Here is an 18,286-nt window from a genome sequence, read left to right as displayed (position 1 = left end):
CTGCCGGAACTGGGGAGCTACAGCTCATTGAGGGAATCATGAATGCCAACTGAAACAGAACATGATCCCCTCCCTTTGGAGACTGGGCCGCAGGGCAGTATTCCAACATGATAACGAGCCCAAACACACCTCCAAGACGACCACTGCCTTGCTAAAGAAGCTGAGGGTAAAGGTGATGGACTGGCCAAGCAGGTCTCCAGACCTATTGAGCATCTGTGGGGCATCCTCAAACAGAAGGTGGAGGAGCGCAAGGTCTCTAATATCCACCAGCTCTATGATGTCGTCATGGAGGAGTAGAAGAGGACTCCAGTGGCAACCTGTGAAGCTCTGGTGAACTCCATGCCCAAGAAGGTTAAGGCAGTGCTGGAAAATAATGGTGGCCACTAGGGATGCAACAACACAGTTAGCCCACGTTTCAATACATACCTGGGTTTTTTAACCACGGTTTTCGGTTCGGTTCGGATGGCTTGACAGTGATTTTTTGTTAGTCTATGCTTAGGCAATAGTGTCTTTTCAAGTCGGGAATCATCTCGGTGCTGAAAAAAGTGTGAGACGGTAGTCTGTAACGCGGATCGAGTGTCTTTATAAGATTACAAAATCCTGCATCGCCAATCACCGAAAACGGCTGTATATCTTTGGCAATGAAAACCCCCACTGCTTTTGTTATTTTTATGTGTCTCTCGGAACCAGTTGGGTATGTATGCTGGAAGGATTCAGCGAGGGACTGTTGTTTTTTGGATTTTATTACCTGCTCTGCTATCCTGCCTTCAGACAGTGATATTGCTGGGTGATGGCGCGCATATGTGCAGTCATGTTAGAAGTGTTTCCGTTTGAGTAGGCTAGACGTGTAAAACAATGCTTGCACACAGTCATTTTTTTTCCCACAGTTTTTTCTTCCTCGGCATTATACTGAACGGCAAAACCGAAATGTCTCCACACCACGGATTTGAAAGATGCTGGCGCTTCCTCGTACTGTAGCCTCACTTCACCGCCGCTCAACATGTTAAAGTGTGTAATGATGGTTCAACCGCAGCGCCCCCTAAATATTTACTCGCGGGGAGGAGTTTCCTTATTTCAGCTTCGTAGACTTAAAAGCACACACAAACAGTCAATTCGTAGAGAAATAAAACGCACATGAATTATTTTAACTTAAAACCGAAAAAAAACGCAATTCACAGGCGCGTATTGAACCGTGGATGTCGTACCGAACGGTTCAATATTGTATTGAGAATTGTGGCATCCCTAGTGGCCACACAAAATATTGACACTTAGGGCCCAATTTGGACATTTTCACTTAGGGGTGTAATCACTTTTGTTGCCAGCGGTTTAGACATTAATGGCTGTGTTGTGATATTTTGAGGGGATAGCGAATTTTCACTGTTATGCAAGCTGTACACTCACTACTTTACATTGTAGCGAAGTGTCATTTCTTCAGTGTTGTCACATGAAAAGATATAATCAAATATTTACAAAAATGTGAGGGGTGTACTCACTTTTGTGAGATACTGTATATGAAATTTAAGTTCACAACATATGCTGCTAGGAGCTCCCTGCCCTTTATTCTTCAAAATAGAATGTTTCAACTGTTTGGTTTTCTAGTACTTAAAATTTTAAAAAATTCACTTTTACCAGAAATATATATCGGCCCCAAGTATGAGTCTCCATGATCACTAATAAATCGGTATCAGCCCTGAAAAAAACATATTGGTCAACCCCTAGAACCAATATCTATACTCCACCACCCACCAAGAAAATCTGCAGCAACTAGTTGACATCTTCTGCATTCTTTGTGATATGATTTATTGATTGGTTGACTCAGGGCTCTGTGGTGGGATTGCTGTGTCTGTGCCAGTGTTTTTGAGGGCAGGACGAAAATGAATAGGCTAAGCACAGGGTCTAGCAGAGAGTAAATGAACAATGTAATGATGTATCTGCAGATTTCTTAAGTACACATTTCATGTTTATCTAAGACTAGTGTAAACAAACACTTAAGAATAGGGAAACTGAGGGAACAAAAGTACATTTGAACCAGTTCAAGACATTTAGCCCCAACTGTCTAGTTCTTAACACAGTTACACAATCAAACAGTTTCAAATGTTTGCTTACATTGAAGTGCAGTGTCAAATACATTTACAGTGTGTTCATTATATACAACCAAGTTAAACCCACATTAATCCACTGTGTCATTGTAAAGTGGTTCTTATGAAATGAACAAGAACTTACATAGATCTCATTGTGGTCAAAGCGTTTCCTCAGGTTTTCGATGAAAGAGTTTTCGTTAAGGGGTTCTAGCAGCACCATATCCCCCACCCCTATCATGTTATCCAGAAGTGATGTCTTCACCTCCATCTTGGAATGTGTAGCCCCCCCTCTGGAGAAAAATAGAATATATTAGATGTAAGCAGAATGACTTCAGATAACATGGATACATAGGATATTGATATGAAATTGGTAACAAACGTAAGTAGTTGCCACAGATGACGTTCTGTTCATTCATACTAAGCCTAAAACGTGCCAATTTGACCACATCTTTTATTATTTGCAGACATTTGTTTTTATCTGAAAGGTATACAAAAGACATTTTGGCAACAAAGCTAATACATTTCTTTTTGGGTAACCAACCAAGTGACGATTTTTCACATAGTTATGCATCTGGCTTAGTATGAATGAGACTTATACTGAGCAGGCATTTAACTACTCATGACACATGAACACATCAAGTTTCACAGATATAAATGCACCTAGGTTGATTATATTCCTAGACATAGAACATAAACTGTAGCATTAACTGTACGAATAGATCATACATCAAATTTGACTAAACATTCCCATTAAGTTTTTAACATTAAATGGCACAATAATACTTTCTAAATTCAAGCCTACATATTACACATTAATGTTAGTCTTATAGCGATCTAGAATCGTTAATTATCCTACAAGCAAACAACGCTGTAATGTTGTTCCTCATGCTCACATACATAACTAGTTAAAGGTGCATTTCAGGATTTTTGGCCACTGGTGCAGTTGAGCCAAAAGTCATTAATATATTTTGAACATATAAACAACTCAGAATTGCAAGCTAATCACTAGTTAGCTACAAAAGCTAATTGTTGACAAGCTGTGGTGCCTTTCGGGTGTTTGGGTCGAGGAACGTTAGTGTCCCGGCCCAAACCTCTAGCCAGGCACAACCCCCCCCCCATCCCATATACTCATAACTCCCCAGACCAGATACTATGCTCCTGCTGTTCCAACGGCGTTAATCCCCTCACATTAACCTGGCTCATCTAGGTCCATCATGTTATTTGACTTCTACAAATGGCTGTCTTAGACTGCTCTATATTCTGTAAGATACATGCTTACAGACCACATTTGCCCAGTGTGATGGCAGCAATTCTATGCTGTGTAATGTGACAGCGACACAAACTAAAATGGCCCAGAAATGTTGATGAAGCCATAGCTTTTTTTTCAGCAGTATGTCATTTACACAAAATGCCAATATTGGCCTACAAGTATCACCTTTGATGGATAAAACCCCAACCAACCTAGAATAAGACATTGTTTTGGGGTAGTGGCTGTTTCTGTTGATTAAAAAGGCTGGGTTAGAAGAAAACATTTAACAATGGACGATGAGAACATCACTTCACACCGGCCTGCTGTTACAACAGCACTCAGTGTTTGGGGTACAGCAAAGCCCTGTATCAAGGCCTTGAATGTGGCACTAGGCCTCTCTTTGTCTGCTGCCCTATAGCTCTGGGATTAGTGTCCACAGGAGACAGGGAAAGTGGACGAAAAATTGCCACCCCCAGCAGTGTCTTTGTCTCCACCTCTCTGGTTTGTATCTCTTTCCTTCTTTCTAAACATTAACCCTGTATCACCGTATGAGCAGCTTGTAAAGAAAGGCATTAGTTGCCCAGACTTTGTTGCTCTGAAGTCATTTTGAACCATTTGACTTTGTCAGGTCTTTATGTACATCTGTTCCCCAATGTCACCCTACTGTGCACTACATATGATTACAGCATTTGTCAAAGGTAGAAAGGTGGGTGTATATATATATATATATATATATATATATATATAAGTCTCTCGACAGCACACAGTGGAATCGAGAAATTCTATATTTCTAATAATGCATAAATAATGCAACAGCAGAACAGACCTTGCACTTGACCTGTGGGTGGACCATGGATGTCCATTGGCTCCTCAAAGTTCTGCAGTCCAATTGGCAGACTATACTATATAGTATAGAGACTTGAGAGACTTGGACATCGAAGGAGCAGCCAATGGAACAGCCCCCAAACATACCGCTGTTTAAATAATGCGTTCAGCAGAACTTATTTAAGTTGGATATGTTTAGAATTGTTTGTTATTGGACAATCAAGAGCTCATCTGAAGAACTGAAGCCACTGGGATTAAAGATCTTCTGGATCCATAGGGACAGAAAAGTCAGTTTCTGCTGTTTTACCTACAAAAGCCCATATTCATAAATTACCTTAGCGTAATCCCAATTAATGATTATGACTTGAAAAGCAAAACTGATTCTTGATCATCACGGTTACTTTTTTTTTTTAAATATGGGCCTAGAACTGGGTGAGCTATGTGGCTGCCTTCTCTAGGTGCTTGTCATGTAATTAGATGACTGTTCAGATATTGGGATAGTATCCTGTTAAGATTTTTAGCAAAACCACAGAAACAACACAGTATTCCAACATCTATCTGGGGAAAAACTAAATGGCTCCCAATTGTAACTGCTCTATTGGGAAAAACAATTCCAAAGTGTGTTTTTATCAATACAAAGCAACAGGGAGAGTTCTGCTGAAAACTGCAGTCCCTGACTGTGTATAATATACTCCAACTTTACATAAAATTACAACAAAAGCCAGAGTATCTCTGGCTTTTGTTTAGCTAGAAATTACAAAATTATGGAGGCGACAAAACTTTACATAAAAGGACACACCAGAATAGCAGTAGTTGCCATGGCACAGCTCTTAAGAATATGGTTGTTAACATCAGTGTCATAAGAAGCATCCCTTGCTGAAGGCATATGCAAGTAATTAGAAATTACAAAATTATGGAGGCGACAAAACTTTACATAAAAGGACACACCAGGATAGCAGTAGTTGCCATGGCACAGCTCTTAAGAATATGGTTGTTAACATCAGTGTCATGGCCAAATTTCCAATTTCCTATTTGGCCTTCATACCAAAATGGCTAACTAATCATCTCCAGCTTAAATTGTCATTCATTCCCTCTCCTCCCGTGTAACTGTTCCCCAGGTTGTTGCTGTGGTATTGTGGGATTATGTACCCAGTCAATTTACCTGGTGTTTTATTATTTACCATTATTTTACATAAAAAACAAATTCTCTGTACAACTAACTACAGAAGACAACCTTCCAGAATGTGTAGATTCACAGGACAATTGTTTCCTATTCTGAGGAAATATCTCAGAACTTCATTAGTGATAACCTAGTTAGGTCAGAAAAACATAACTGGCTGTATCTGTACACGCGCACATTTGTGTTGAACTGTAAGTGGCTGCGAATGAGGTAAAGAAGTTGGTTTATAATCTGAGCGACAATCAAAGGTAAGAAGCAAGCTAGCTAACGAACTGTCACAACACGGTAGCTACCATCAGCTACAACCGATTGGTGTTATGCTGGAAACAGAGATTCAGAAGCTAACAATAAGACCTCTGGTTTTCATATTTTGCCTTCAAATGGGGCTCTGCTCCACTCATATAACTGGAGTTACATTCCCAGTAACTATCGTCATAAACATTTGGTAGCAACAACTTCCGATTTTCGATTCTATGGTGTGACTATAGAGTGTGTACATTTACAAACGAAAAACAGGGATCAATATAAACAAAACAAAATTAAGTAATACTTCACATAAGTTAAAGAATATTATAAAGTGGAGCACACTGAGAAATTATTAGAGCTTAAGTAAATAAATGCAGAGATCATATCTAATATAAAGAAAAATGCTATTTTGATGTTATTGTTGTTAATTTGCGCTTGTGCTCATTAGCTTTTGAGAGGGATTGTGTGTTACAAATCCAAACACACTATATTTTCCATTCACCTACTAATGTAAAACGGATACTTTGCAATGCTCCCACCACCCCCCAACCCCCCCCCCCCCCCCCTGTTGGGGGGAAAAGTAGGGGAAACACTGGGCATTCTTCTGTCAATCATCTTTACCATACCTGTTAATATTTGATTAGTTGGCAAACAAGAGTGTTTTGTGCCTTAGTGTAAACCAGATGGACCCTTTCAGACTAATTGAGGAAATAATGATAATTGTCGACAAATTAATTTAGAGCAGAAGGTAATACGCATTAATGACAGGAAGAACCCTGCTGCACCTGGCGACAGCTGGCTGTAGTAAAACAACACCTGGATCTAGCTGTATCAAATAAACAGGCCAGAGCTACATTTAGTCCTGTTCAAGTGTTACCAAATGGAAGAACACATACTGAATCAAGAATAGACTTTAGGAAGAGGTCATCTTTCCAACACAGACTAAAAATTCTATGCTCGCATCAATATGGTACACCTCTGTAGTGTTGACAATTAAAAGTGCTTATTGATTGTGACGATACTCTTAGAAAACCAATGGCCTAAACCTTAAATCTCAATTATAATCTGTTCAAATAATTGTTTTTAGAACTCCAGAATATCCAGGATTATGGTGACTAAATCAATATAGGCAATAGAAAAATGTGGTTGAAAGTCATGAAATGCTTCAAGATTAATTCCAAATGTACTATTCATGTTAGAATGTCTCTCACAAAAATAAGCATTCCTCTGTGAAAAGTAAACAAGCCCATACCACACTTATTTTCAAAGCCATTTTCATTACATTCAGACTGTGTCATGCTTCACAGTAAAGCAAGTCGCATGCTTCTTCATTTTGGTTGCTAATACGGTTTAGAACATGTGAAAACAAGAAAGTGTTTCCTTCCATACTCCCTCAAATGGCAAAAATTAAAAGCATCAATATTACTCGGAGACAGTAGCCATGATGAGATAGCTAATAGTAACCACATATATCTTTACCAAGAAGAAACTCACATCATTGCAGTCACTGACGAAGTTGACCAATCATGATAAAAGGACTAAGTGTTCAGGTACCAAACTTGGATTTGCCTCAAGGACAAATATAGTGTTCACAAACACCCACAAAGTTGGTTGCTCCTTGGGGTTTCAGGCTGGGTGTTTGGTACAAGCACATTGTGACAACTGTTGATGTAAAAAGGGCTTTATAAATACATTTCATTAAAAGAAGACCGAAACATCACTATTTGCCACAAAGTCTAGTCATAACACATGCACACACTTAAGCGGGCAATAAAAATGCCTACTTACACAATGAACAATACTAAAACATAGGTTACTGGGTGACCAACATTCAAGCCCTGCTTGCTAGTAAACAAATGTGCATGCCTTGCCTTGGCACACTTTAGTGAATCCTTGTGGCAGCTTGGGCAACTGTGAGCTTAAAGGTAGAAGGCAGGAGAGTTTGTTGTTTCTGTCAGGTATGGATTCAGGTCTACACTTCCTAGATGAGTGAGCAGCATGAGAAGAACCAGATCAACATCAGATGTGCTTCTGAAGATGTACCTGGATATTTACTATCTCTAGTCCACTGAGGGTTTTAAGACGGCCTTAGAAACAAATTGGATATCGTCACGTTTGGGTGAAAATGGGTTTAATAATAAAAAAATTGAAAACAAAGTTAGTTTGTTTGAATGTAGTAAGCAAATTAAGACGTTTCAGAAGACATTTTATACAATTAATTATTTTTAATTACAATTAATGAATAAGAACCTGGCATATTGGCATAATAAACAGGCCTCAGCTGCTGAGGCTGGGACTGCCCAGCCTAGGGACGATGCTGCTCATTTTATTGGCCTTACCTTTGGGACTAATTAGAATAACAGAGACTGGCATCACCAATCACCATTTCAGCAGGTGTAGCCAAGCTTGGTTCAATGTCTTGAACCCAAAAAGGTGTTAAGAGAAGGTTTCCTCACAGATAGTCCAGTTAAACTAAACTACTGCTATATGAAGTTATTACTGTTGTCATGACTATATATGAATGCCATGCCAAGCAAACGTAATCAAATCATTTCTGACCAAATCCCTCATTTATGGAATTCAAAATTAATTGACATTTCATTATGATTGATATCTTAATTGAAACTTTAAACTAACACTAACTAACACTGACACTTAAAATAAATTACCCTCTTTGCAGTATTTCGCTACACCCGTTCTGTCTTTTTTTGATAAGAAGCATCCCTTGCTGAAGGCATATGCAAGTCATTATTTGTATTTATTATAACCCATTAAAAAGACATCCTTTCTTTAAATAATAACCCATTAAAAAAAAAATAATAATAATATTCTTGTACTTGTGTCCCCCTTCCCCAATTTCATAAAATCCAATTGTATCTATATCAGTCTCATTGCAACAACTACCAACAGATTTGAGAGAGTTAGTAAAGTTCACTGTAAGCCTTCCTCCTAGACATCCACAAAAATCCATTCAGTGTTTTCCCCCCACACACTGCTCTTTCAACCAGGGGGTCACAAGAGTCAATGCCTGAGGTCACTCTCACTCACCTGACGACATCAGTTTGTTTTGCAGCTGCCTGAGGGTATTGCTAGAGCTAGATGAGACTAGAAAATACCAGCTGACAATTCCTCACCCTCTCTGGGCAATTTTGGCCAATTTGCATTGCCTACAGGGATTCTCCTGCCATAAGTCAGCTAGCAGCAGAGCGAATGCTCAAACCTAGAAAAAAATTGGTACTGGTTTGCCTCCAGCATTTGGCATGCCCCATATTTCCAGATAACACCAACAAAAATAATACATAATTAAAGGTTCCTGGACTGGGTCCATGAGTGGTTTTCCACTAGCACCATACAGTCAGGCCAAATCAAGGCCAGTCCATCGCATAGACCAAATACACGACCACCTAGCCTAGAACCCCCAGCAGCTAAGGGAGCACATCTATCTCAAAAAATCTTTCTGGTCAATAAGCTTTGAAATTATTATTTGTAACTTGTAAAATACAACAGCAGCAGCTTGCGCATCAACACTGCTCTCTGACGTTTATTGACGTTTACCGTTATCCCTTTTAGAGAAGATCCGTTAGAGGTATTTTTCCTGAAATGTAAATTGTCTTTATAGCCATTGCTGTTGAGGGAAATGTTGAGGTGACAGGGTTGTCTAGTGTTAGAGCATTTGACCAGTAACTGATAGTTTGCTAAATCAAGGGTTTACCACAGTGAATTCATGGTTACCAAGTGACGTAATGTAGTGAATTAAATTATGTTCCAGAGTACATAACCTTTTTGACAAGTCTAGTCAATACAGATACACAATGCAGCTTTTTATCCAGGGTACAGTGACCACATTCGAAACCTTTAAAGCTGTTGTGACAGTGATGGGGCCAGACGTGAAACCTGACCACTTACAGCTTAACCCATGTGAGTCTATCATCACGCAGGCATGATTGAATTTGGTCATTAAGTGTTGCCAGATTCAGTTGTGTTTGTGCTAGCCACACAATTTTTCTATTACTGTGTTCAGCAGAATCTTGCGAACCAGGCTATGTAAGCCATTATGGTAAATGCATTACCAGAATGCGTCATTTGTGGTGTTTTTGCAGAGGTGGGGAGCCCTAACGAAACAGACATCACTAAGATGTGTATATATGGAACAGGTTTTTGACACAAAAACTCTGAACACTTCAATCAGATGGAGGAAGCCAGAGGAACGCGCTGGTCGTTATTATTTTCCGCTCAGACACACAGAGCCTTAGGTATAGCCAAATCCATCCAGAAGGGTCAGTGGCGGTTGTGTTGTCACTTAAACAATCACCTTGACCAAAGGGTGGGAACTACAAACTCATGAGTAACTCCATTCAAATCAGGAGTCTCTGGAAAGCATGTATGTTTTTAGTTACGCTGCAAGACGCCCAGAAGCCATCAACCAAAAGATAAGGTGTCATTGGGAATTCACTCTCATCATATGAACTTACAAATAAAATCCTTAAAAATAATACATTTAAAAGATAGCTAAAATAAAATGTCAGAAATGTCATATATTCAGAGAGTCTCTGGAACAAGGAGGTTGTCTTGGTATTGCTCTATGAAAATGCATAGGCTGATCTACAATGGTAAGGATAAGATGGACATAGGTTATTCCCAATCTTTTGGATATAAAATAGGCAAAGCAGTAAATAATTAAACAAATGTTTCTACATTTTATGGAAAATTTTAAGGTAACTTGTAGGATCTGCTTTTATGCTCAGTAACATTAAAGGTGCTTTCATTGACATATCAAATCATTTTCTATATTTTTTTTTCAGGAAAGCTATATAGTTCCTACAAGCTATATGATATAAATGTGTATTATTTTCATATGTTACTGTTTTTTGTGTTAATCCTGTGAAGTATATAGTGCCATCAGAAAGTATTCTGCCCCTTTTCTCATAAAATACAAAATGATCTATGCAAAATTAATTTGAAAACTATTGCATGATTTAAATGTGCCCTCATGGAATGTATTGCCTTGGTCCTGTATGCATTCAAATATTGTTTTCCTGCTAGGTAAGCAGATTGACTAGCAAGTCCAACCCTTTTGCCAGAGCAGAATTTAGATATGGACCGATAGTTATCCAGTAGAGTAAAATGACATCCTTTCCAACTCGGTCGGACAAATGTTGATTTCCACAAACTGGGGATTTCATTTTATTCTAAGGTGCGTTTAAAGTAAGAGCAAAGATGTCTGCAGCAAAAATTTGTAGGTCATCAAAATGTGTAGGGTCATCAGGGTCACAGGATTTCTTAACATTAATGCTTTCTGGGATCTGTGCCTGAAAGCGAACCTAGAAAATCTGTGTTTGCATATGTCAGGTATAGGGGGCTCATGTGTAGCCAAACGATGGACTGAGGTCGCTACATTTTTACATAAAAACATGCATGTAAGTTTGCAATTCCATTAATTGAACTAACCAAGCCTGATAGGATATCAGGTTTTGCCACCCTCCCCAGATCTATGTTTTCCAATCAATTTAAGACAAAGGAAATATTATAGCATATTGTCATGCTAGAATATACAGTACCATTCAAAAGTTTACTTTTTGGAAGCAGCTTTCATTCATGCCATCAGCAAGGGGTTCAATGGATGGCTTTTGAGCACTTATTTTGAATAAATGTTCCGTTATGTTTTTTTCCTACTTCTGTCGCAAACAAATTGTGTGCAACATGGCTAGAATAAAAAGTATCAAATACATGAAACAAAATTTCCTCCAGCGGGCTACTGGGGTGCACATTTCTGACCTAACTGTATTGTTAAAAGAAGAGGTGATGCAACAGTGGTAAACATGCCCCTGTCCAAAACTTTTTTAAACGTGTTGCTGGCATCAAATTCAAAATGGGCATGTATTTTTTCAAAAACAAAATTTCTCAGTTTCAATATTTGATATGTTGTCTTTATACTATTTTCAATCAAATATAGGGATACATTTGCACATCACTGCATTCTGTTTTAATTTCCATTTTACGCAGCGTCCCAGCTTTTTGGAAACAGGGTTGTAGGTTATCAATTTAAAACACCAGAATACACTAACAAGACAGAAGTTATGCAAATTAATTTGCTGTTTACACAATCAGTTTTAGTCACTTTGCTGGTGACAGCTATGGCTTGTTCAAACCAAAGAACCCACAGTAAAGAAAAAGGGGAACAATCATTCTGTAATGTGAGGATGGAATAGATGAGTGGAATGGAATGGTTGAATGGAATGGATAGACTGACTTATGGCTCACTTCCTCTCTCTTTGCCACACAGACATATATACAATAATGGCTTCAAAGGTAATGGATATTTTTAGATGATTACAAATCTAGACTGTGTATTTTGGTTTTTCATAAAAATCCATAATCCTATAATTTCTATAATATACTGGAGCCGTGATGTAAAGGACATCAAGCGGCTAATACAGTGAATACCAGTTCCTCTCAATCAGGCCCATGCATCACTAAAAACTTAGGATCTCTGCTTTACAAACACATGGCAGTCCTCCCTCAAGTATCTTATTTGGTCACTTCACACAAAAGCCAGCTTTTTACCAGCGCAACTTTGACACTGAAGCATGTGGAGTAACTTCCTCACACTTCATACTCAACAGCAACCCAAGAGTTGAACTGCTCATCCGAATCATCAGGCACCACTGTAAAGGACGTCACACTGAGCGAATACCAATTCCTCATAATTCTGTACATGCCTATCACAACCTATGGGACCTCAGCTTCCAAAACAAATGACCGTCCTCAAGCATATTGAATTGGCTGCACTACACAACAGCTTTGGAGCAAAACAACGTGCACACATTGTTTTGATCAGAATGTTTCATACATCTTTAGCACCACCTTTTCCATCTGAACAAGTACTTTGATAGCAAAACCCTTTAGTGCCATTTCAAATATAGCTATTGATTTAAAGGAAACAAATCAACATATTGTGCCCTTACCCCTAGTATTGTTGATTAAGGTGTGACAAGGAGAACATCCTATGCAAACAGATTTAGGGTATGTATCACTCAACCATTCACATCCCAGTGAAAACCTCAGATATCACCCAAACCCTGCATCACCCTGAAAAATGGTTGCACCTGAACCCATCTGGTCTGTATGGGAGCTCTTGCCTTCTGCAAAAAAACAAACTTAACAGATGCATTTGTTTAATTACTTTCATGACAGGACAATAGGAAGCAGAGATTAGGGAGACATAGAGGAAGCGAACAGGCAGTTGGCAGGGTCTTGAACCCCCATCACCAGGGAGAATGTGTGAAGTTTACAAATAAACGTTAGGGTTAATTAATTGAGGATGCTTCAAGGGAACTTAAAGCAATACATGTTAGCGACATCGCAATTCATATGGACTATACTGTGGAGCCGAGTAATGTCAGTAGACTGATATGTGATTGATTTCATGACATTTCGCAAAAAACCCTCTCCTAAGTTTAAGTCACGTTTTCCCTTGTCCACATCTTTCAATATGTGGCGTCCTGCACCGGTGCTCCGACATCACAAAAGTGTATATTTTGGGTAATTAATAACACACAGTTGCCCTAGATGCAGAACAGGAAATCAGTGGGCACATTTTACCCACTCCTACCGATGAACGCCCCCCACCCACCCACAGAAAAAGTAATGAATGGTCTGAACGATGCTAAGTGAACATTTGTACGAAACCATTATTAGCCTGAACAAACCAAACCGGCGACACGTATGCACATAAAGACAAAACTAATGTTACAATTGGATGGTGTACAGTGAAATAAACATGTCACGTGGTGGCATTAGAACAACTAACAAATCAGCTAAAGAACAGAATGTTATGCGAAGCTTTCGTACACAAAAGCTCGTGGGACAGCAGTTAGAGAACAAACTCATGTACACACAAATGGGCATTATGTTAATGAATGGAAACTAATTTTGTCAGATTCTGCAACGGTGAATTTGCGATTTCAAAGTAGTCGGAGATTAAATTAGGTGATACAGAAAGTAGCAACTGTTTTGAAAACAATTGTCTAACAGTCTCCACTTTATTGTAGTGGGCTAGGCTACTCAGAGATTGTAAAAAGTTAATGAAACTACAGACTCTACTTGCCTCTGAATATGAAATACTGTCCCCTAAATCCACTCTGGAGGACGTAGAATCCCTGGGATATCCCTTTAGACGAAAAGATATTCCTCTACCTTAGAACTGTATTTTTTTTAGTTACCCGCGTCGTGAATATGCCTGGACGCGTACTATCATCCGACTCGGATGACCTCCACTGTAGCACTGAGACGGATAGGGACTAGGGGGCCCACAGGCATGGGGAGTGGCTGGCTACAAAAAAAAAATGCCGCTTAACGTCCTTCAATGTTAATCACCTTGTGAGAAGAGGAGGGGGGGGCGGGCATGTTCTCCAACTCACTGCCAGTAAGATGAAAGCATCCAGCAAATAAACAACGCCCTCTTGTGTCTTTTTAAATCAACACAACATTGCGCCCCTCTAGTGTTACATTGGTGGAACTGCAATAAAATGTGATGATATTTGGATGATATTTACACTGAACCAGATAGTCGACCGGATGCACACATCTGAAGCATCAGGAAGCCCAGTGGCGGGTCAATGGTTGCTATGAGATGGAACTGGTTCCACACTCTACCGATGTTCTCATTTCATAGTGTTGTAGACCTTAGTGCCCATCTACCGTCACAGAGCGTGTATTTCATAACAGAAAGGTCAATATTTCCCAATAGAATCTCCCTAGCTGGTTTATTTTTTTGTGTTATCCTTTCATATGTTCTGCCCACCCGGCTTCATTATCTTTCCATTGGTACAGACAGCTTGTGGACTATGTTGGTTTAGATATTGAGCATCTTTGATGATAAAAATACTTGGGACTCCCACATTTCTGGGTCACATCACCCCATGTTGATATATATATAAAAAAAATATTGGGATACACAAGAACAACAAGAACATTTAGATATTTTTGTAATATAACTAAGCATTAAGGCACAATTGGATGTGGTGAAGTACTGTGGTATATAGGCTGCCACTAACACAGAGGCGATAATATAAACCAGTTACCTTCACAAAAAGATTTTTGGTGGCTGTAATTTATGTGGGTTTAGTAAGTGAATTATTTGATGGCCCTGTTTCCAAAACATTAAAAACATGCAATATGGGTAATTTAAATTATGTTGTTGCATGGCACTTTCAAAATATTTTATTTTATATATAACATTAAATGTCATTACTGAACCATAATTCTTTGTTGATATTTAAAATGTATTCTATTAAAAAGATATTACGCAGTTTCGCATTGTTATGTAACAAAATTTCCATAATATATATGCAGTCATATAAAAATGGGATGACAGTGTTTAAAAAATAAAATAAATACCAGCAATAAATTTGGGTGCTTACAAATCTGCATCCTAAACTTGTGATTTTCTGTTGGTGAGCAGAAGGTGCACCCGCTTCTGTTGTCAAATGGAAAAGTGGGGCCTTCCCGCTCTTCCACCAGTGTCACTAAGACATGGAATTGTGTCTCCTTAAAGAAGAACTGGCAGAACGGGGCAAGCAAAATCCCTCAGACTTTTTGAATTTGATGCAGTTCCTCAATTTCTGTTCAATTGAGAAAATAAGCACTGAATATTTTAAAGAATCATTGTGCCACCTGTATTTTTAAAGACATCTAACAAAAAACATTTTACTGATTCTGTAAGCTTGTTGACCAAACATGAAAGTTAAACTTGTGCAACAATTGGAAAGAGATGGTTTGAAATTCTTGGTGCTGTAATTAAGCTAACTCCCAGAATATGGGAATAAATAAGGGATATTCCCTTTAACTGAAAAAAAACATTGCTGTTGAAATATACACTACCACTCAAAACATTGGGGTCACCTAGACATTTCCAGCACATGTTTGGTCCATTAAAATTACATCTAAATGATCAAAAAGTGTAGACATATTGTAAAGGACTACTGTAACAGGAAATGGCAAATTTTCAATGCAATATCTACATAGGTGTTCAGATGCCCATTATCAGCAACCATCACTCCTGTGTTCCAATGGCATGTTGTGTTTGCGAATCCACGTTTTTCATTTTAAAAAGCTAATTGATCATTAGATAACCCTTTTGCGATTGTGTTTGGACTGTTGAAAAATGTGCTGATTAAACAAGCAATGAAACTGGCCTTCTTTAGACTAGTTCAGTATCTGGAGCATCAGTGTTTGTGGGTTTGATTACAGGCTAAAAATATCCAGCAACAAAAAAACAAATCAGTCTACTATGTCAGCACAGGTCCATAGTACCAGCAAAACACTAGTCTCAATGTTAACAGTGAACAGGTGACTCCGGGATGCTGGCCTTCTAGGCAGAGAAAAGGCCATAATCTTAAACTGGTAAGTAAAAAGAAAAGGTTAAGATGGGAAGAAAAAAAACACACACTGGAGAGAAGAACTTTTATTTTAGGGCATTGTGGGTAGATTATTGGCAAGAAAATATAATTTACAGATGTTTCTCTGTGGTGCCTGCAGCCTACCAATCTCCACCACACCCAGGCAGTGGCTCCTTATCTCAATCGTCAGGCATTGATCTGCCTTCAGCTCTAAGAGGTGACAATGAGCTAATATACTTAAATGACAGTAAGAACAGAACCAGGCATTGTACCATGATCAGTGCCCAATCTGCAAGCTCTACTTTACAGGTGACATCCCAATTAAGTATGATAAATTCACAGCTACTGGTCATAAAATATTGATCTGACATGACATTTTGGAGCATAACAAAAGGTTATCATAGGTACACTTCAACTGTGAGAGACGGAATCTAAAACAAAAATCCAGAAAATTACACTGTCTGATTTTTAAATAATTAATTTGCATTTTATTGCATGACATAAGTATTTGATCACCTACCAACCAGTAAGAATTCCGGCTCTCACAGACCTGTTAGTTTTTCTTTAAGAAACCCTCCTGTTCTCCACTCATTACCTGTATTAACTGCCGCTGTTTGAACTTGTTACCTGTATAAAAGACACCTGTCCACACACTCAAAGATGACGGTCAATCTCCCTCCGTCTGAGGCGCCATGCAAGAGCTCACCTCAAAGGGCATCAATGATCATGAGGAAGGTGAGGGATCAGCCCAGAACTACAGGGCAGGACCTGGTCAATGACCTGAAGAGAGCTGGGAGCACAGTCTCAAAGAAAACCATTAGTAACACACTACGCCATCATGGATTAAAATCCTGCAGTGCATGCAAGGTCCTCTTGCTCAACGCATGTCCAGGCACATTTGAAAATTGCCAGTGACCATCTGGATGATCCAGAGGAGGAATGGGAGAAGTCATGTGGTCTGATGAGACAAAAATAGAGCTTTTTGGTCTAAACTCCACTCGCTGTGTTTGGAGGAAGAAGAAGGATGAGTACAACCCCAAGAACACCATCCCAACCGTGAAGCATGGAGGTGGAAACATCATTCTTTGGGGATGCTTTTCTGCAAAGGGGACAGAACGACTGTACCGTATTGAGGGGAGGATAGATGGGGCCATGTATTGTGAGATCTTGGCCAACAACCTCCTCCCCTCATTAAGAGCATTGAAGATGGGTCGTGGCTGGGTCTTCCAGCAAGACAATGACCCGAAACACACAGCCAGGGCAACTAAGGAGTGGCTCCGTAAGAAGCATCTCAAGATCCTGGAGTGGCCTAGCCAGTCTCCAGACCTGAACCCAATAGAAAATCTTTGGAGGAAGCTGAAAGTCCGTAATGCCCAGCGACAGCCCTGAAACCTGAAGGATCTGGAGTTGGTCTGTATGGAGGAGTGGGCCAAAATCCCTGTTGCAGTGTGTACGAACCTGGTCAAGAACTACAGGAAACGTATGATCTCTGTAATTGCAAACAAAGGTTTTTGTACCAAATATTAAGTTCTGCTTTTCTGATGTATCAAATACTTATGTCATGCAATAAAATGCAAATTAATTACTTAAAAATCATACAATGAGATTTTCTGGATTTTTGTTTTAGATTCCATCACTCACAGTTGAAGAATACCTATGATAAAAATGTGACTTCTAAATGCTTTGTAAGCGGGAAAACCTGCAAAATCGGCAGTGTATCAAATACTTGTTCTCCCCACTGTGTGTATATACACACATAGCTCTAGAAGAGACCACTGCAAAATTATGTTTCTCTGGTTTCACTGTAAATAGGTATGTGTTTGAGTAAAATGAGAAAAAAAAAATCCCCCAAAAAATACTGTAATTTATACTATTTAATTGTAATAAATAATGCTAAGAAAATAAATTAATATTCATTTTTCATCAACAAAATACTAATGTTTTAACTTAGGAAGAGTTCAGAAATCAATATTTGGTGGAATAACCCTGATTTATAATCTTGTGTCTTGGCATGCTCTCCACCAGTCTGTCACATTGCTGTTCGGTGACTTTGTGCCACTTCTGGCACAAAAATTCATGTAGCTCAACTTTGTTTGATGGCTTGTGACCATACATATTCCTCTTGATCAAATTCCAGAGGTTTTCATTTGAGTTCAGGTCTGGAGATTGGGCTTGCCATGACAGGGTCTTGATCTGATGGTCCTCCATCCCCACCTTGATTGACCTGGCTGTGTGGCATGGAGCATTGTCCTGCCAGATAAACCAATTCACAGAGTGGTGGAATATTGTCAGAGCAGAACGAAGC

At 39.1% G+C, this 18,286-nt stretch overlaps 1 protein-coding gene across 5 annotated transcripts in view; it reads right to left on the bottom strand.

Annotated features, from left to right (window-relative positions):
* Positions 1 to 18,286, bottom strand: part of myo1b (myosin IB) — an 83,410-nt gene that overhangs the window by 61,082 nt on the left and 4,042 nt on the right. For 4 of the 5 annotated variants that reach the window (XM_010902461.4, XM_010902463.4, XM_010902464.4 and 1 more), the window contains exon 2: positions 2,224 to 2,371. In XM_010902461.4, the coding sequence (XP_010900763.2) occupies positions 2,224 to 2,371 (148 nt within the window). Of the gene's footprint in view, positions 1 to 2,223; positions 2,372 to 13,688; positions 13,916 to 18,286 lie in introns of those variants that run through there. The other variant, XM_010902462.4, reaches the window with a different exon arrangement.

The sequence above is a fragment of the Esox lucius genome, chromosome 16 (genome assembly GCF_011004845.1).
Source record: "Esox lucius isolate fEsoLuc1 chromosome 16, fEsoLuc1.pri, whole genome shotgun sequence".
NCBI lineage: Eukaryota > Metazoa > Chordata > Actinopteri > Esociformes > Esocidae > Esox > Esox lucius.
The sequence above is the reverse complement of the archived record's forward strand: the minus strand, read 5'-3'. Positions and strand labels throughout refer to the sequence as shown.